The sequence below is a fragment of the Filicampus tigris genome, chromosome 14 (assembly GCF_054856515.1).
Source record: "Filicampus tigris isolate MCC_2025a chromosome 14, RoL_Ftig_1.0, whole genome shotgun sequence".
Taxonomy (NCBI): Eukaryota; Metazoa; Chordata; class Actinopteri; order Syngnathiformes; family Syngnathidae; genus Filicampus; species Filicampus tigris.
The window spans coordinates 6,679,041-6,700,880 of record NC_141230.1 but is presented as its reverse complement, the minus strand read 5'-3'; the positions used below and the strand labels follow the sequence as shown (position 1 = coordinate 6,700,880).

The 21,840-nt window shown below is 41.5% G+C and overlaps 1 protein-coding gene across 1 annotated transcript; it reads right to left on the bottom strand.

Annotated features, from left to right (window-relative positions):
• Positions 1–20: 20 nt before the first annotated feature.
• Positions 21–20,901, bottom strand: rftn2 (raftlin family member 2). The gene is made up of 9 exons (XM_086051857.1): positions 20,433–20,901; positions 7,873–8,053; positions 5,661–5,769; positions 4,181–4,358; positions 3,894–4,112; positions 3,499–3,605; positions 3,012–3,115; positions 2,285–2,366; positions 21–1,736 (listed from the first exon to the last, which is right to left on the bottom strand). The coding sequence occupies exons 1-9, from the start codon at positions 20,569–20,571 to the stop codon at positions 1,545–1,547; spliced, it is 1,311 nt and encodes a 436-aa protein (XP_085907983.1). The 5' UTR covers positions 20,572–20,901; the 3' UTR covers positions 21–1,544.
• Between the last annotated feature and the right edge of the window lie 939 nt (positions 20,902–21,840).

The window sequence follows — 21,840 nt, the reverse complement described above, 5'->3', positions numbered from 1 at the left end:
TGTTAATCAGAAAAGAAAACTTATTTATTTGGGAAATTTATTTGTTTCAATAAACACTATCCATGCAAGGAATCAAATGTACAACTTTAAAACAAAGCAATTGGAAATAATACTGGTGTTAAGTATCCATAAATCAGTTTAAAATGGTCTTTTCACTATAATCGCATCATTAAAAAGCAACATTTCCATAATGGAAGAAGACTGGTGTAGATTTACAACTATAAACAATCATATCCCTCTTGTAATACTGCTGTAGCCCTTTGTAACGCCATGGTTTATGATTTAAATACCTATAAACTCTAAATTCAGTGGAGTACCACATATACTATTAATACTGTTCGAGATAAAGATGTCTGACTGGGCCAACATGGCTGCCATGCAAGCAGGGCACTCCGTGGGCATTAATACTGGGGCACGTTCCACTTACAGCATGACAGAAGTGAAGAAAATTAATATCTGAGGAAACGCCACTCCAATCAAAATAGTCCCAATACTTTTGTCCATCTAGTTTAAATGTGTTCCAGCAGGTTGCTGTGATCTCCTCCCTTGTACCAGGAAACAAAATGCAAAGTTGATGTCCTATCAAAACAGTCACAAGGAAAAAAAGAACACCAGAAATGACTGAAATGTTTGTGCATATACTGTCAAACCAATAAATAAAAAACAGCGGAACAGCTACTCCCTCTCCTAATGTAAAACAAAGTCAATAGGCCTCCCCGCTTGCAGTGGACCTTAGAGCTTTGAATGGTTAGGCAATGTCAAAACTGTGTGGCCCAAAAGTAGAACAGTCTAGAATCACATTGATCCCACCACATATATATTTCATGTGTGTTATGTTTTCTTTGGATTGCGTCTATCGTTTTAAAAGGGTATCAGTGATGATAAGACAAAAACTTGTAATGAAGACCATAAAACCTAAAAAAAAAAAAAAAAAAAAAAAACAGTATTTGGTGACAGAATTGATACTCATAAGGTTCACTACACATTGGTATTTAAGTTATACTGTAAACAAAATGTAGTTGAAACACTGCAGCAAAATTGACTCTGCTAAGCAACACCTGGAAAATGCAGACTGGCCAATCACAGTACAGCACACATCGGACACACTTTTTTTTCTTTTTTTTTAAAAATGTTTTGTTCTGGTCCCAAAATAACCCATATAAAGGGTTATCCAGGGTGTTAGAAAGTCCAGCCCATGGGCCATTTGATGCCCACCAAAGAGACGCTTGAGCATTTATTCAATAGCCTTGATATCCAGCTTCAGGTCCCATGTACTAGTTAATAGGCTGTTTGTGCCAACTAGTGCACTGTTTTTGCTCACTTGTAATGTTGTCCTACTAGTGAGGATAAAGAATGTACATGGACCTTAAGATGGACGTTGAGTAAATACTCAAACGACTTTCCATACGTTCTTTTCGTTATGGCTTGGGTTCAAAACAAAAAAAGTGCAGCGTTCTCCCGCAGCAGAGGAGAAATGTTTTCAGCGCGTGGCCAAGGAAGAAGTGGGATTTCCTCCATCTGGGAATCTCACGACATCAGTCCGCTCACATGCAGGTAACTTCCGCCTTGCCCTCCTCCTGGTCGAAGCCTCCCTCCTCCAGGTGCGACAGCGAGCTGGGGAACCCCGCTCCAAACGCCGGGAAGCCGCCCATGCCCCCGGCCACAGGGGAGAGCTCCTGCCGAAGAGCGGCGCCGCTGACGGAGCGGCTGGACACATCGCAGTGCACCGACAGAACCTACACATAAAGTCACATGGTGTCCTTTAGTTTCTATTTTCAGGTGACCGAAAGACATTCATCCATCCATTTTCAAAAGCGTTTGTCCGGAGCTGAGATTTTAACTCAGAACCTCCTAACTGAAAGGCAGATGTGTTAAAAACTACTGCACCTTCCTGAGGTCTGAAATATCCATAAGGGCTTGATTATCCTTTACAAGTGACATCATTTTTGAATGTACTGTTCAAAGGTTGTAACTTTTTAATGTTAGCATAACAGAATGAACACAAGAAGAACATGTCATTGAAGAAAAATGTTAAATTCCCATTTTGAGTCCATATTGTCCACTCATTGTGGACATACAGTATTTTGTGATTGAGTAGTCCTGAATAGCCTTAAAAAGCCTTGACTGTATTTTTTCCTTCTGAGTCTGCACAATCCAATATGAGAAATGTGTAATAAATTATGCCTTTAGAACAATAATGAGCATTTGACCCTTTATATTTATCATTGTAGTTATTTTTATTTCCACCAGGGTGCAGTGTGGTCAATTGTACAACATGTCTCACCTGGTTCCTGTGTTGTGCTGCTGCCTGACTCCTGACAGGCCGCTGAAGAAAAACAACTTGCTTGGTGGCCAGATTGCCATCGCTAACACGCACAAACAAAGAACAATTAGCAAAAAAGTACTCCGTGATGTACATACAACTCACCAGACACAATTTTTGCCTTTAGAAAAATAATCATTCTTTGTTTTGAAGTACAAAGAACCTCTGTTCAATGCGGGTGATCCCTTCCAGACCCACCAACAATAGTGTATGGTAAAAATCTAGAGATAGAGAATCCTTACAAAATGAACTTGTGTAATTATTGTACTACTTCTTGCATGTTTTTATTTTTAAACATATTAAACACTTTAGATTTGATAGATAGATTTGTGTCATACGAGTGCCTTTAAGAGGCCTATCCCAGCTGTCAGTGGGTGAGAAGCGCGGTACACCTTGAACTGGTCTCCACATAATCACAGTGAGTATTAAATACAGCCCTTTATGTAACATGGGTTCCTATTATGTGTGTGCAAGAAGATGGTGTTGATGCTTTTTGATCATCTCTCTTATGGCTTTGCCGCCATCTTGTGGCATCTGTACGCAACTACAGACCCCTTTTGGACTCGATCCAAGACCTCGAGCATAAAACCGAATCACAGCTGGGATGATGTAGAGTACAATAGCTCTCCCTCTTGTAAGATAGTACTTCACTGTTGGTTAAATACGGTATTAATGTGTACATTGTTACCTGTCATGTCGTATGATGGGAGTGGGCAGCACGCATGTCAGCAGCCATCCAAACTCAGCCAGAGTGTGAAGTAGCGGCCCGTAGTCCGTTTTCACACTGGATCCCTGTATAGACACAACAAACGCTGTTTAAGACAAAAAGGAATGCATACACGCAAACAGAAATTGCCTACATCCAAGAAAAAAAAGGACTATAAGGTTGGTTGTTAAATCACAGCCTTTCATTGCAACCTTAGATACTGTGCCCAAAAGCAATGAGCATCACACACTAGGCTAAGATACAAAAGCTGAAGCCTCTTTCCACGCAGACATCCCACATTACGCTTCTCATTGCAGAACAGCAGTGTAAAATCGATTCTAGTAAGAGATAAGATCGTCCAGCGATGCCACGACATGGTCTGTTTTTTCATCAACTTGCTGAAGTAATAACTCACAATTACAAAAAAAAAAAAAAAAATGCCATAAAAAAGTAGCATAATCTTTCCGACCTCAATGACTGTCCACTGCTCCACCACGATGGTGTCGTTGGCAGGAGGGGCGGTGCTCTTCTCTTCGTACACAAAAAGGCCCTCCAGCGACCGTGGCACGGGTTCGCCTGAAACACAAACAATTATTTTATTCTCTCACTTTGATCTCACAAGAAATCTCGACTACATTTTTTGACAAATAATCCTCAGAGTGAGGCTCCCCTCCTGTGAAAGAAATAGGAAGTGAGGTTGTTAAGGCGACAGAAACGGTACTAAAAATAGACACAGTGGACAACAGGTGGCCGCAGCCAGAGTCACAACAGGAAGTGCCGAATCTTCTGCATGAATCCCTCTTTTATGACCACCGAGCAAACAACACAATGGCATCATGTGGGGATCAGATGGGGGGGCCCGACCTTTCGGAGTGTCCCAGTAGACGAAGGAGTCCACCAGCGACCAGCCTCTGCGGTAGTAGGCCGCCGTCAGCTCCAGCCAGTCGGCCTCCAGGGCGCTCACCACCTGGCCCTTCCTGGAGACCCGCATGGATAACGCCCCCTGATGGTACTGGCACGCCAAAGAATCCAGAGGGGCGCAACCCACAGCCCAGGAGTGGAAAAAGACCAGAAGTCGCATGTCTGGGAAGAAAAAAATGATGGTCAGCGACTTCTCTTTGAGTCCCCCAGAGAGGTCGACCGTGTCTCACCAGGACTGTACGTGTTCTCCTCAAGCTCCCGGTCTCCTGGCGGGGTCCGAGGGGGAGAGTGTGGGGGCGAGCGGCAGCCCCTCTTCGGACTGTGCAGCCGGCTGCCATTGCTCAGCACACTCACCTGCTGGAGAACTGAGCCGATGAAACGGACCCCACCGCGGGCGCTGCTGTTCACCTTCGGGGGAGAGACAACAAAAAAATAATAAAAGCCATTAACAGGCGTTCGCACAAACCAAAATTTTTGTCGCCTATCTCTCTATCCTTGTTTGCAAAACCGTATTGAGCCAAGGTACATATTTTACAAACCCCAATTTCAATAAAGTTGGGCATGGCCAAAAACCTACATTGAATGTGCGTGAGCTTCAATCCCTCAGGCGGTACTGCATTAAAAACCGCCATCATAGTGTAAAGGATATTGGCACGTGGACGCAGGAACACCGCAGAAAACCATTGTCAGTTATAACAATTCATTGCTACAAATACAAATAAAAACTCTGCTATGCAAAGAAAAGGCCATACATCAGCAACACCCAGAAATGCCGCCAGCTTCTCTAGGCCTGAGCTCATCTGAGATGGACAGATGCAAAATTGGAAAAATGCGCTGTGGTCTGACGAGTCCACATTTCAAATCGGAAATCATGGCCCTCGTTTCTTCCGGGCCAAAGAGGAAAAGGACCATCATGATTGTTAAGAGTGCAAAGTTCAAAAGGAAGCATCTGTGATGGTATGAGGGCGTATTAGTGCCCAGGGCATTGGAAACTTGCACATCTGTGAAGGTACCATTAATTCCATTAATTCTTAAAATTACATACAGGTTTTGGAGCAACATACGCTGCCTTTTTCAGGGATGTCCCTGCTTATTTCAGCAAGACAATGCCAAGCCACAATTCTGCACTTGTCACAACTACATGGTTTTGTAGTCAAAGGGTGCAAGTGCCTGCCAGCAGTCCAAACCTGTTTCCCATTCAAAATGTGTGGCGCATTATGAAGTAAAAGTACATGTTATTAAAAGTCAAGGTCTTGTAACACAGTGGTAAATGCAATCAAATTCAAACCAAACTTGAATACTCGCAAAAAAACAATGGTTGAAAAGTATTTGCAAACAATTGTCTTCTGTTTTTATTTATGTCTTTTTATTTACGAAAAACAAATAAAAATCATATGGCACACTACCCCAAAAAAATTTCACAAAAATGTGGACACACAGTTTAATTAAGTACCTTCTGCCGTTTAGTTGGACGAGCATTTAATTGTAAACAAGGACGTCAATGTACCACTGTACTTGGTTCAAATTGGATCGGTTGAACACCCTGTAGTAACGACCCAAAATTTCCAAAGTGTTATAAAAATGGCTACTTCAAGCCAAAATGTCAGACTTCCATTTTGTTTTACGACATGGTTACAAAATGAGTTTCCACATACTTGATAAAGGAAAATTAGTCAAATGACCAGCGACAATGAGAGTTCTTATCCTCACCCTGTCAATGAGCGCTCGAACAATGTCGCCCGTAAGCGAGTCTCCGGGTAGCGGCCACTCCTCCACCCTCAGCACGGGCACGCTGTGACACATGGACGCCGTCTGTTGACTTCAAAACAAAAAATGCAGCACATTAAACTGGGTAACTGATGGACACTCATCCATCCATTTTCCAATGTGGGATGAAAAGGTGGAGTACCTGGAACGCACACACACGCAGACACGCCCCCCCCCCCCCCCCCACACACACAAACATAGGGAGAACAAGCAAATGCCACACAGTAAAGGCCAGTGCTGAAATTCAAATCCAAACCTAAAAACTGTCAGACAGATGCGCAACATGCTTTTTTCAGTTGAATTCTAAGTTATTCATTAATTTACAGAACCGCTCGGGTTGTGATGGTACAGCTTTGGTAACAAAATTGTCTAGATTTACTGATATAAAGGTCTTTTGTACAAAAGACAGTACAGTATACATTCGTGTGTCATGTTATATTACGGCATTTCAAGTTGTTCAAACTACATAAGCAACTACATTAGCAAACAACTCGCACTTAATGTGCAACGTAAGAATACAACTGGATAAATATGTGGTATTTTATTGATGGTTCATGCAGTACAAGAATATTTCTTGTAGTCCACTACAGTATTCCTAAAAAACAATAGCCAAAGCATAGGTGAAAATAAAAGTTCACACAATATGTAGATTATGCGATGACAAAATGGATTGCCTATCGTCAAATCAGGGTAGTAATAAATAAACCAATAAATAAACCGAGTAATTTACTCCCAAAAAATTGCGCTGAAAGTGCAAAGTAAGAATGCATTTCAATAAAAAATGAATCATTCATTGACATGAATATGTTAGCCTCTTTTTGAGGCAGTAACACTTGTCAAAAAGAACGATTTATGCAGTTTTTCAATGTAAACTCCAAATGTTTCAAGCAGAGGTGGGTAATCCAGGTCCAGAAAGTAAAAACCCTGCCACAGTCCAGTTTCAGTCACAGGTGCTTCTAATCAACCGAGCTCGTTTACCCGCTGGTTGAGTAGAAGCACCTGTGGCTAAATACAATACAATAAAATACAATTTTATTTATATAGCGCATTTCATAACAGCTGGAGCTGTAACAAAGCACTTAAATAATAATAAAACAATAAATAATAAGAAAAATAATAAACAATAAAAAGGCCATAATACACAAGTGTTGATCAATAAATTAACATAAAACACTATATACAATTGACACCGAAAAGAGCCGAATATTTCAGGTCTGATCAAAAGCCAGCGAATAGAAATGTGTCTTCAGTCGGGTTTTAAAAGTGGACAGAGAGGGGGCTAAAGCCAAACTGTGGCAGGGTTTTTACTTTCTGGACCTGGATTACCCACCTCTGGTTTCAAGTAACACAATTGATGTCCCGTGCAAAATTCTGTTCGTTCATATTGCTTGGGTGATTTTAAGTAAAGCTTTCCAAATTGAAGAACTGCACTGATTAATGTTAAAGACAAACATTTTTTTTTCAAGAATATGTTCTATGCAAGCCCACTAGTTGAAACAGGGCATTCTGATAAATATTGCTTTTGTGGAATAAGTGCTAATCCACTCGTTTTAAGCCATCTCTGGGGGCGGCCATTTTGTCTTCTGTCGACTGAAAATGACATCACAACTGCTCACAACAACCAATCGCGGCTCAGATTCAGAAAACAGGTCAGCCGTGATTGGTCGTTGTGAGCAGTTGTGATGTCATTTTCAGTCGACAGAAGACAAAATGAGATGGCTAAAAACGAGTGCACTTTGCTGCTTAACTTATATTCCACAAACGCAAAATTACATAATCAGAATGCCGTGTTTCAACTAGTGAGCCTGCTGGGAAGATATTCATGAAAAAAATACCTTTGGGTTGACTTCCGCTTAAGAAACAATGAATACCAATATATGCATCCCTGTGAAACCTCCTCGCTCTATTGGCTGGTGGATGTTGTCAAGTGGCTTTCCAGCCAATAGAAATCACGGCTTCAGTCTAGGAAACCGGGACAAACAAGAGTCGGGCTCTTCTGGCTCACCGGCGTGACCTTCTGGCGCAGCTTTGCATGAAATATGCAGCTGGCTCCATCAATCCTTCATGGATTTACTCGACAGTTTGCCACTGAGTGAGGCGGTGTGCGCATGTGAGCTTCGTTTTAGAGTTTTTTAAGTTTAGAACGTCGATTTACCTCAGTCTGGGCCGGGCCAGGACGGCGCGGTACAGCAGGCTGAAGGGCAGCGAGCGCGTGCGGCCCACGGACAGGATGATGGGGTGCAAGGCGGCCAGGACATAGCCCTGCGTGTAATACGGCTGCAGCGCCTGAGGCAGCTCGGCCAGCGACGACACGTACTGCACTGTGGGGCGGCTGCCTGCACCAATGACAGGACCAGTTGGTTAGCTCGTGTTATTATAAACTACAAGAAACAACAAGAAAAGTCAAAACAAAGTCATTCTTGATGAGATTTACTGGAGATCTCCAGGCTGAAAGACAGGTACAATGAACCCCCTCTATATTGGGGTTCACTGATGTGTTCAAATATTTCACGTTTAAAAAGTGTATTTTTATGTGTTTGAATGTGTTTTAAGGAAAGAAGGAGAAGGAAAAAAATATTTTAACCTTTTTTTTTTTTACATACATCCTTCTACATAAAAAATAAATATGTATTGTGTATATCGAATGCTTTTGTTCGCTGGGGTAAATACATGGGGGCTGCTTCGAGCTCCTTCTCCTCCGACAGGAAAAAAAACAAAACAAAGTTGAAATTCGCTAGTCAATCTGGTGACCGTGGTTGTGTTATCACTTTGGTTGCGAAATAATGCTCTCTTGGTTGGTCATTTCAACAGCTGTAAACAAGTCTGTCCACTCACCAGATATGACAACGTCCTCACTCCCTATTCTCCACGCCTGCTCCTTTTTGGCTTGGCCCAGAGCAGTAATGGAAACTGGCTGTGTTGTAAACCTTTCGGTGCTCAGACCGTACTGACACTGTCCTACTCAGTTGACTTGTGTGTGAAATGTGCAAAAAAAGTCGCCGTGTCTTTTTGCGCTTCTTTTGCGTGTGACGTAGTAAATACATTCTCAACGCCGATTGGCTGTCGCGACACGCCGCCGCCAAAAGTTCATATTTGCAAACCCCGGTGAAATGGGCGAAGAAGCGAAGTTTTCGCTTCAAATGCTTCATCTGCATGCAACCGTGCCTCACGATGCAACCCACATTGACGATATATGGAAACGTGCTACCAGAAACACTCACCTCGCCTTCGGTCTGACCACAGCATTAAGTCTTTACAATTTCCAAATGTTGGTTTTCACTTAGATTTCTTCCTGCTGCCTGTGGCATCATGCCACCTCACACAGGTCAGTCTTGGTACTTCACTATGTCAGACATCTTCTTTAGGTTAGGAGTCTCACGATTGGCGCTGAAGATATTAGTGCGCGCAGTGTGCTTTTTAGGTCAATCAGAATATACACGACACAATGGGTCATATTTTCCCATTGGTGCTTAAGTCGAATTTTACGCACCTGGCTTGCACAATTCTATATAAACGCTTTCTACCGTCCAGACGTCTGACACACCCACCATGCAGACAGTCAGAACAGTGTTTAGACTATTGAGACACATAGAACGTATTACTGCAAAGATTTCCATGTTTTTTTTTTTTTACTTGACTTCTGTTTTAATCATAACACAGTGCTTGTCTGGAAAATATATCTGTTGCTTTGCATCTTGACTTGTGATGCTATGGCTAAAATTCTAACGTTACTGCTGCCCGTGCTGCGATGCTCATGCGTGACCGCATGACCACATCCCTGTATAAACTACTTATTTTTGTTTTCAGTGTGCTGCCTCCAAGTTGTTGTCGGTGGCTTCAATGAGGTGTATAAAAAGTGGTCATGGCCTCTCTGTGAAAATGTCTCATTAAGCTATTGGGGAACACATTGCCCAGCTGTGAAACTACCAGAAACCCCAGTGAACCCGATGAAGTACACAGCTCTAGTTTACTTGCATTCCTGCGGGACCAAACGCCCATTCCAATCCCTATTACAACGGATCCAAAACAACAACATTCTTTAGCTGCTACTTTTACGGCTCTACTTCCATTTAAGTTAAACGTGGAGGGTTTCACTCTGGAAAAACAGGCAACAAGGCCATATTTAACGTGTCCCCAGAGGACGATACCCACACACACACACACGCATACACACACACACACAAACACACGTTCTGTGTTTTCAGTGGCAACACCCCCTCCCATCCCGCTGCCACTTGCCCTGTCACCAACACACTGAGGCCTCTGTTCACAGCAACAAAAAGTGAAAGGACAAAATAAAGGCCGGGCAGAATGGCAAAGAGGGTGAAAAGCTAAAAAGATAGGAGGTGGGAAGTGGAGGGTGAAGAAGGGGGGTTATTTAAAGGGTCAGACAAGAAGTGTCTTGTGAAGGGAACTGGGGGGAAGGGGTTTATTTTGCAGCAAAACAGAAGTTACACGATGGATTTTATCACTCCATTAGGGAAGGTCTGAAGAGTAGAAATCTGCATGGCAACAAGCCGATCAGGAAACCAAAGTGACAGTGAATATGCGCTCCATATTAACATGCTAAAACACAGAGGTGGGGAACTCGAGTCAAAGACTCGAGTCGCTGTTTTCATGACTTGTGACGTGCTTGGCCAAAACTTGAAGCACTTGGCAATCATGACACTCAACTTGACTTTGACTTGGTAAACCTGGTAACCTCGCCACCAATAAGCTACGCTATGAGACGGGGTGCTGGCTGCTGAGGCTGTCTATTGGGCAAGTTATCACAGAGGAAGCTCAAAAGATAAATACATTTGAACTCTTTGATGAAATCAGTCAAAGGACAATAGAAACATGCAAGGTTCGCAACTTGAAGATAAGAACGACAACATCTTCATTTACCTTCATTTGTCAGACGCATGTAAACTAGCTGTGTGAACTGTGAAGCTAAGCAAGCTACGTTAGCCTGACAGTTTAGCTCACCAATAGCTGCGCAAATAATTGAACTTTCTCAATTATGCATTTAAATGAGAGGACAATAAAGTAATACACTAGATATTACAGAGACTGTAATCTTGAAACTTTCCCATTAAAAAAAGCAATCACCATTTTAGCTTAGACATGTATACATAGACTCCACTTCCAGTAGCTTTTCTCCTTGTCAGCATCTGCCATATTGAATTTGGCAGGGCTCCCATAAACCAATGCATGTCAACTTGACAAAGTAAAGTGACAATATACAAAGTTAATGGCTCTCATTCACCCATTTATACACACTAATCTATTTGGGAAACAGATCGTCAACAAAAACAACGTATTTGACTTAAAAATCTGATGATTACGCTGGGCGATATGATGATATATATTGCGAAGATGATTGAAAAGAAAGTTTCTATTGTTTTACTTTTTTCATATTGTGTGTACCGTCATTTGACACATATGTTGACACCCAACTGCAAGGAATAAGAACGACAGATGAAGCTTGATTTGATGGGCAAAAGCTTTCACATACCATTCTTAAGGCCCACAGTTGCCACCAGGTGGCAGACTGAATAACAACATAGGTAAGTGAATCATAATACATATTGGTAGTCATCAATGATCATACATAACAAATGTACAGCACAACACTAAATCTAACAGTCAATGAAAAATGAAAAATAAAGAGGTGGATGAAAGTAAATAACAAATTGGGAAAGAATGAACTCTAACACCCACAAACCCAGTTATTAATAACTATTTACAAAAACGAGAGCACTTCATGGCATGGCGTGTACCAGTGATGGCGAATGAAGCTTCATGAACCTTTTACAAAGTAAAATAAGAATATCGTCGCTGTCCTGTGAAAAACACTTATGTCCAATTTTGGAATTGTTTTTAATTTTCACGTTAATCTAATGTCTGTAACGCGGAAACACCATTCACGTAAAAATAAGAAAAATGGAAAAAAATGGACATAAGTGTTTTTCACAGGACAGCGACAATATAATAAAATAAAAGCAATAAAAACAATAAACAAAAATAAATACAGGCTGTGCGCATATAAGATCATAAGACGCCAACATTTAAATCATGTTTAAATTGTGATTAATTGTCCAGCCCTTGTTATAGTCAGTGAAAAAATGCTTCATTCCACTCCAACATATGCCCTGTGTCCTTAGCCTGCTAGCATGTTTGCACTACCTTTAAAACAAGTTAACAAAACATCAGTCGTGTTGGCAATCAAGAAGTGTGTCAGGAAACTACACAATTAGAACATTCCAAAATGTGTTTGTTCCTAAAATTCCGGCTAACAATTATTTCAATTCTCAATATGTCAAACTACGTATATAAGCAAGGCAAAAAGCAGCTCAAGAGTGACACAAACTGATAGTAGTGTTAGCATCAATGGCCAGCCAGCAGTTTTGAGCAACTCATTTTATTTATCATTTTTCAGTTGCCTTCCATTTCCCGTGTAACCTAAGCATGCTGGTACTACAACAAATTTCTACGTTAACATCTAATTTGCCATTAAGCCTATCTGGTCAAATTAATAGTTCACCTTGATGCTAAGAGAGCCACCGAGCAATCAAAACTTGATACAATATGTCAGTCTTATTGATGCTTCGAGTTGTGAAGTGAAAGTTCAGGACACATGAAATAAATTCATAAAAAACCTGAAAATAATGGGGGGGGGGGAAAAATATGTATATATAACAGACTCAATGGGCACTAATGCTAATATGCTCATTGAAGGCACTAATCCTCACTAATGTTCCCATTTATATGATGACATCACATTATCTCCATATCAGACACACTCACCCAACATTGAGAGCGGCTCCAAGAACGTCGATTAGCGATGGCGGGCATCTACACGCGTGCGTCTGCCGTCGAATCACCTCCAGATTTATTAATCAAAATCCCGACTTTAATCGGAAATAATCCAGCAAGGCCCGTTATATGAGCAGATTAGACAGAGATTATAGAAAACCCGCACTCATCCCTGGAAACGATGACTGACACATAAATGACCTTTTTCATAAATGGGACAGGGAATAATCGGTGGTATGCCACCTATGGTGTACTGTATACTGTATAGCTATTTACTTTAAAGTGCCCTTTGTTAGCAGGAAGTTGCTGGTATAACAAAAATAAGGCTGGATTTACAGTATGTTTGCATTTTCCTTCGAGGTGAAGGTGAAGGGTTGGGTTGCGTTGAGTTTTTATGAAATAAATAAGGCGAATAAAGGCCGACAGTAGTTTTTTTCCAACCTCCAGTGGTCATGTGCTAGGTTCTTTCATTCTGTTTACTTTCCAAGACTGATATTTTTCTTCCTCTGTAAAATCCACATTAGTCACCCGAATAAATGGTCAAACATGGAAGCGTGCACAAACACTATTCCTCCATCTGAAGATGTCAGAGTTGTGAAGCTGCTACAGTAGCCCATGTGTGATTTAGCAAACAGTTCATTTTTGCAGTTTGCCTTCTTTAAAACCAAGCGGGTCGTTAGGTAAGCCCTGGTCAAATATTCTACAAAGACCCCTTGTCGTTTTGTTGTTCTGTACAACTGCACCAGCATGGAATGTGGGATGAAGTGGTTCCAGTAATAGTCCATCTCTGAAGGTTCCGTATAATCAACCTTCACGTCTCCCGCCCTGTTTTGTTGCTGTCACATAACTACAATTGTACCTACCTACTGTACCTCAACTTACAGGGGACCCGACTTAATAGTTTTTTGAAGCATGACCTGTTGCTTGGATGATATTTTAGTCTTGAGATGTAATTAAAATTTTGGCTTGTGAGCAAATTACGAGCACTTAATAGTGGCAGTAAACATCACAAAAAGTAGCAGCTAGTCACCAAAAAAAGCTAAGTGCCATTCAGAGTTGAAGTTTAAACATAAAAGAAGAGAATTACACATTCTACATTCAAACAAACACAAAAGCCCACTAGCTTAATGCTAACAAACAATGCAAAACGGCATAGGCGGGGTAATGAAACTAGCATCAAAAACTAATGGCGCAGCAAGACACATAGACTGACAATATAACAGTATTCACAAGCATATATTTTTTTATCCTCTGAAAAAAGACTGATATTACTGCAGCTTTCTGCATCATTTCCTTGTAAAAGTCTGTGTATTATGTATCATACTCTGTATCATACTTCCCCCTGTTGGCTAAGGCGTATTACAACATGTACAGGAACAGGAACTGGAACAGACAATGGCATTTCCATGAATGATGATGGAATGATTTAAACTAAATTAAACTATAGATGCTGGTGTTGACGACATTTAATTATGTGATTGTGGGATGCCGTGTAAATGCCGAAAAGCAAGAATGTAACAGGCAACAGTGAATGAATGCCACATTCATATGTTATGTCTCTAGTCTTCCAAAAATCAAGATAATTGGATTTATAGTCATGATTCAAAACATTTTCTTTCAATCTTTCTTCTCTGATTGGCTGGGGAGAAATCGCATGCTTCTGTTGCCTTACAGTGAGGCGTGTGGCGTTCAATTTGGCTTAAATGACCAAACAATAGGTTCCTTACTTTAGGAGCGCTATTTACACTTTGTTGTTCTCATAGTTAGATATACATCATTGTTTATTTAACTAGAACCCAACTATTAAAATAAAGAACACAAATTAAATCAAGATCCACTTTTAATGTCTTTCTACCGATGAGCACTACCCGACCCACATTTGGACGAAAATTCCTCGCTACCACCAAGCCTTTCTAGGACACACGTGATCACAACTGTCAAACGCTTAACTTTCAACTTGAATGCAGAAAAGCAGCAATTAGCCCAGCCCTGCCCCGCGCCACTCACCCTATCCTCCCACAGCTCCCAGTGCTGCACCCAGTCAGCTTGGCCCCATTACACACCTGCCAAGAGGAAACAGGGGCACATCTGATCGAACCAAATGCACTTCGCAGCAAAACCGTTCCCTTGTGTTCTTGTACATTCATGAACATCGGGACAAGGAAACACTCTGGGAAATAGCACATTTGTGAGGCATCTGTCAGCCAAGTGTACCTCAGCCATGATCACATTTGTTCCAAAGTGGACATACTCGCATAGTTTTTGGTTCTGTAGCCGCCAAGCTTCCCTCAAAATAGCCAAATCAGTGCCAACAGCGCTTTACTGTGAAGTTACTTCAGCCCACTGAGCTTTCTATAGCATCAAAACAGCCTTTTCGTTGTGGTTCCAAACTGGAACGGACTGCCGCAGATACAGTGGCTTTAATCTAGCAAGCACATTTGGAGGCACAGATGGTGCGTTTGGTGTAAATTCTACTGGTTTTCTACTTTGTCGGCCCTCTGACACGACAGGGATAGCATAGAATTCAGACCCGGTCCACAGCATCGGTCCAAATTTTGCGTACTGCTCATCAACGAGGTTGCAATACCCAGACAATCCTCTTTAACTTTTTAGAATTAAATACCAGAGAGATAAAATGAATAAATAAAATTGATTAATCATAACCAACTGCTACCATGCGTAACTACGCAAAGGATTATTGTGGTCATACTGTAATAAGTAAAATATAACAAGAACAAAAATGGACTAGTATAGAGACCCACAACATTTTTGGGCCATGGACCAGTGACAGGTAAAGCAATATTTTGATAGACTGGCATAGAACCACCCCCCCCCAAAAAAAAATTAAAAATACAACTCACCGAGTTGTAACCCGAGCATGTGGCGAAAACCTGAGAACTGTGAGGCATGCATTATGCTTACCAATACCGCAGCATGTCGCTTACCAACCAAAAGTGTTTTTCACAAATATTGAACAATAATATTCAAATAATATCCTACATCGTAGGTTTTGAGTGTGTGAGACATTAAAATTGGACTACATTCATTAACATTCCAGACTTTCCTGTAATCTAAATAACCAGTATGACCTGAAACAAGCTAGGAAAGCACTAATGCAGCGTCGTATTGCAAAATGATGAGATCCATAAAAGCTGTGCTTGGCCATGGTGGCAGTCAACTTCACAAGTAGATTGTGAACAGTTCTTCAACAAAGATGTTAAGTAGCATCCCCAGTTGAAATTCTTGTACGGTAGTTTCTTTTTGCAAAAATGAGAAGCCTATGGATTTGGACTGAAATCCAAGAATTTTGAGGTAGCTGAGCGCAAATGTTGTGAATGCTCACAGCCTACCCACAAGTGCTATGCTAGTAGCAAACTCAGTATTTCCTAAATGCTAACAGTTCTACGGGACATTGTTGACATGATGGTCTACCATTCACTACTTAATCGCCATTTCCTTCCAAATGGGTCACCAGAAGACCACATGAAGGGATTAACCTTGGGGGAAAAAAAACAACAACCAGATGGGGCCTCCCAGATTATTACACATACCCAAAATTAGATTCCATAATCAATGCAGGTGTCTTTTTGCATTTAGATGCACAGTCACCACATTCCTACAAGTTGTGTGTGTCTGTATACGTGAGTGTGCGTTTGTGGGTGCGCGTGTGTGGAAAACCTTCCCTGACCTATTTCTCCATCATCTGAAAGAAGGGAGCCCAATGCTGGGACGAAAATGAAGAGATAACATCTCAACACACTTTCACAAGCTCCTGTCACTTATACTGTACCAGGGGATCCAGTCTGCCATGCAATTCTAACAACACATAAAAACTCAAAAGAACTGTAACAAAAAACCCTAAACATTTAACTTAGAGGGGAAGTCAACCCAAACATATTTTTTTCAAGAATATGTTCCCAGCAGGCCCACTAGTTGAAACACGGCATTCTGATTGATTTTGAGTTTGTGGAATATAAGTTAAGCAGCAAAATGCACTCATTTTTAGCCATCTCTGGGGGCCGCCATTTTGTCTTCTGTCGACTGAAAATGACATCACAATTGCTCACAATGACCAATCACGGCTCAGATTCAGAAAACAGGTCAGCCGTCCAGTTACCTCTGTCTCTGCCTTATACATTCAATTTTGTTGCACTTTAAAGTAGGGATGAACGATTCATTGTTTTGGGATCGAAATCGTTATCTCAGACAATGATTGTCAAAGTTACATTTTTTTAAAGCACTCTTATTCCCCTGAAATTCACCAATCCGAAGCGGCATGCTACTCGAGGACAGGGAGCACTGAGCTGGTAAAAAAAAAAAAAGTGCTGAGTCTATGTCACAGCACTGTCACCCATCCTGCCAGTGTCCCTTTCCTGGGTGCTCGTGAACGATAGGCTCTAAGCTAACTTACTCTGCACAATGACTATGGGTAGCAGCTACAAAATGTGTGGTACTGATCCTCTGCTCTAAGTAACTAATCCTCGCCTCCATGGCGGCAATTAAGATACACTTATAACAAGTAGCCTTATCACTCAAGGTGGACAAGCGTTAGCCTAAGCATGCAACACGGCGAACAACAAAAGAGATGAGAGAAGCTAATGCTAACTGCTAAACTAAGGTGAAATGCAGAATAACGAAAAACCAAAATAAGTGCGTAGGTGCGCAGAGCACTTTTCAGCTAGCTAGAACCGTGTTAGGATGGAGAGCAACCAGCTATGAACAGCAATAAGTATCTAAAGATAAAATAGGACAACTGCTCCATACTGTAGCTAGCACACGCTCGAAAACCAGAAAGGAAAATATAAGGTCAAGATTTTATTAAATATTTACAATATCCTCAATGTTACTTGTGTTTATTTGATCTATTTTGCACCACAGACTACTGAGTTTTGAGAGCTACACAATAACAGGCCTCAAAATTACTTTTTATTCTTTTATTTAATATTTATTTTTTTTAAATAAGTTCAACTTTAGTGTAATCCTCGTACCTCCAAAATGATCCCTTTTCAGGAGAATAGCGCGAGTCTGTGTGTAGGCTCTGGTGTATTACTACGGTGAGAGTATGTTATACAGTGGTTATGTTGAACAACTATTTTACCACCCAATACCATGACTTTGTTATCATCAACAGATATTAGTCCTCATTTTAGTTGCATTGAATTGAATGCAACAATGATCAGCCTATCTTAATTGTTGCGTGTGTGTAAGCTATGTGTGTGGTTTAGGGTTGCCAACTGTCCCATATTAGCCGGGACGTCACGTATTTTGGGCTAATTTGGTTTGTCCCATACGGGACCTTAAATGTCCCGTATCTTGACTATCAACTCTTGCAAATACAGAAAACTGCAATCTACCGATCCTGTAATATAAGATGCTTTTAGTAAAGATTTGGATGGGGATCGATTGTCAATAACGACGGACACAGACGGGTTGGCAGCTCAATGTCTTTTACTTGAATACTTGCTCGAACATGCATTGCTGGTTCTTAAACAGTGATAGCACATTACAGCACTCCTAATGGAGACACTCGGTACTACACATGACAGATCCTAGCTCAGATAAAGCACCGATGTCAAAGTCAAGGCCCGCGGGCCGGATGTGGCCCGCGAGAAGGTCTTCTACGGCCCCTCGGATGATATTGCTTTATTATTAGATCCGGCTCGCAGCCCGCAGCAAGCCAGTGTGGGTAGCAGAAGTGATCGGGTCCTTCGCGCCTGCTGATGACGTCACACATTAAAATATATTGTAGCGTCTTCCAAGGACACAGATATAGTTTAATTGTCACATTTTATTAGTCCAACCGGCTACTGTGGGCCGCAGCCGACGCCAATACAGTACGACAACCGTTCAGTCAAGCTCTCCTCTTCGTCCTCGCATGCCCTCCCCTCAAGCAAGCCGTATGCATTCATTAACCTCGGAAACAACACAACTTGTCAAGACACAAATTCGACCACAACACAGATAACCCAATTCGTTACACTATTTCTGTAACATATTTCTTTGCATCTATGTTTGCCACCCCCGGGCTGCTGTTATAACGAACATTACCGCTACTTTTGCGAGGATCGTCTTTCGGTCGTCTACATGCCAACTCAAGACTTCACCTCACTTTTCGTGGCTTTCAGAATCGGATTGTGGTGAAAAGTTATTCGGAGTAAAACACGCTTTATTAAGAAATACTTTATGTTAGAAATCTCACCTTGTTTTATTATTGGTAATTGTTGGCATTTGATAAATTCATTCAGTTTCGATGTAGGGCTGAGATGTCCCACACTGTGAGCAGGCAGTGAACGCTCCTCGAGGGCTAAATGTTGACAGCGAGAGACGTGCTTTCTTTTCTTTCTCCTCCTTCGACACAGCTAGCCAGTAGTTTGTTCGTGCCAGCAAACTCAGTAGTTGCAGATTTCCCGCATTTCACCACGTTTGTTGTTGTGTGTAAATGTTAAAAGGTGAGTTTAATAAGTCAGGTTCGTATTAGGTAACTGCTGTACATAATAGCCTAGATATGTTCTCGTGAGTGATGTCATGTTGATGATCACTAGTTAGTTATTTCGGTTAGTATGCTAACTATTCTAATGATGAAACGTGTGAATGTGTATTGTATGCATTGTTTGGCTGTTTAATTTCTTAATACAGAGAATTTTAATGTTTAGGCATATTGTTAACTAATGGATATGCATTGGATGATGTTGCTAGGTTATTCTTTGTCTGTGTTGTTGCAGACCACAGTAAATAGACGTGCCAAGTTGAATACGGGCCTGTGTTCTCTGACAGGAGCACCCACATCCATACCATGCCACTCTAAAATAGAGTCAGCTGGAGACATCATACCAATCATATGATCCGATCCGTTTTACTTCACATTATGTACAGTTCATAAAATCTTGCAGCCGGAGTCAACCAGAAAATTATTTCCAGTTTGGCAGGAGAAACGCAAACATTCCACTGATATTGTTTCACAAGACAGGCAGCGGCTTCTTCTCGGGTCATAAGCGGAAGTGACGTACGAGCTGCCTCGCAAAAGTAGCAGTAATGTACTTTATTTTATTTTTCATTTAGTAACTCTGAACGTAAAAACACAGCAGCCAGTGGGGTGACAAACTTCGAGCCAAAGAAATATATTACAGAAATATAAAGCGTGACATCATCAGCAGGCGCGAAGGACCCAATCCAATCTGGACATTTTAAAAAATTTCGATGAACATTCTATCAGTCGCAAAATTTTGTATTTGGCCCTCCGTCCATTTGACTTTGACACCCCTGAGATAAAGCGTTAATCTCAGAACAAGCAAATCACTCCACCTGTCATGTAAGGACTTCTCTCTGGCTGCGCAAAATGACAGAAGACTGCTTGAGTCAGTCAAAAGCAGCCAGAAATATCCATGGAAAAAATTAGTCACACTCCTCTTTTACATTTCAGATTTCTTACACCCGTTTTTCGATGAAAAGAGCCAAATGAGGTTTCATATGAGGTGAGTCGCTGTCCTGTGAAAAACACTGTCCATTTTTTTTCATTTGTTCTTATTTTTATGTGAATGTGGTTTCGGCATTAAAATGGTAAATTAGAAAATATCTAATGAATTATCTTAAATCACTTTAAGTGAAATGAAAAAAACAAAAATTGAACCAGCCAGACACTGTGGGTGCTCAGCACCCCCAAAGCTCTGAACCTAAAAACGCCCCTGCTCTTAATATACCGTATGCTTAGTAGTGTCTGCAGTTGAGCAAATTAAGGTCCCCATTTGAGGAAACACGTTTTAACGTTGAATCTGACCTTCATGGACCCTCTGAAGTGCATTCACAGAAACCGTTACGGATCTCACTTTAAGAGCCATAACCTTGGTTTATTTAAAAAAATAATAATCAAAAAGTCAATTACACGTCGTAAAAAGACATCACTATGTGTTCAGTGCCTACCTTCCAAGCTGAAGTCCAGGAGGACATAATCGTAGACGGTCTCAGTCTTGGTCTCCACTTGAGGTCTCTTGAGCGTCGAGTAGATCTTCCCGGGGCTGCTGTCCTCGGGATCCTCCAGCTTCCTCAAACCACAGCCCATGGCCTCAGATGCGGGTCGAGAGCAGCGGAGGAGCCGCTCAAAGTCTTCCCGAAGCCCGGCGGACCACTGCCTCTTTCTGGTTCACTTTTGCGCAGGGGAGGGGGAGGTCCACCCACACTAACGGCCCGTGGTCATCCCTCGAGCCGTACACGGTGATGGTCCTCCGCAGGGGGTTTCTTCACCGCCGAAGAGAAACAAAGAGAGTCGAAGCCGGAGTTGAGAAGCAAAAGGAGTCGGGTCCCTTGTTCCGCTGCTGAGTGTGATTGTGAAGCGTGGGGAAGCGGAGTAGACGCTACCCCAGAGAAAAACTTTCCCACGTAGTCAAGAGCGCGACAATGACCCAACTTCCTTTTCAATTTTTCAAAATAGGACTACCTTCCTTCTTTGAATTTCCGACCACTGATTTAATCAACTGTTAATCAGTTGTTAACAGTTGTCCTATGTTATTGTTATTGGCCTACAAACTTTGGCAACCGGTGATGGGACAGGACAAGCCGAAAGTCACAACAGCTTCTGTTCATTCGCTTTTGTGGTGACAAATATGGCATATGACAAGAGATTGCTTCAGATTCACGTTTTTCTGACATGTTTTAGTTGAAAGAAATGTAAAAAAAAAAAAAAGTATTATTATTATCTACACTAAAACAAAACAAAAAAAAAACAAGTTGGGCGAATTAAAAATTTCAAGGCATGCAATTCAACAAAATATTTTGAGTTTCATGTTTTGCTAGTCCGCTGATAGTGTAGTGGTACACACGCCTGAGTTGTGTGCGGGCAGCGTGGGATCGATTCTCGCTCAGTGACAGTGTCTATGTGTGCCCTGCGACTGGCTGGCGACTAGTTCGGGGTGTAGTCTGCCTTCGCCCATTGACGGCTGGGATAGGCTCCAGCAACTCCCCGCGACCCTATATAGGATAAGCGGTTTGGAAGATGACATGACATGTTTTGCTATGATAAAAATTGGCTTTCCTGTATTTCACAACAAAAAATACGTGTTTATTGAACTAATTGTTTCTTTTATTGTCCCCCAAATAAAAGGGGGAATCAAATTATTTCCAATAATATATTCAATGTGCCTTCACTATAGTCTAAACATGACATTCTGATTAATATTGCCTTTGTGGAATATGAGTTAAGCAGCAAAATCCACAACTTTTTAGCCATCCCAGGGCCGACCAATTTGTCACTTCTATCGACTGAAAATGACATCACTGTTGCTCAGGGCTCATGTAACGATCAATCACGGCTCACCTGTTTTCTGAAGCTGAG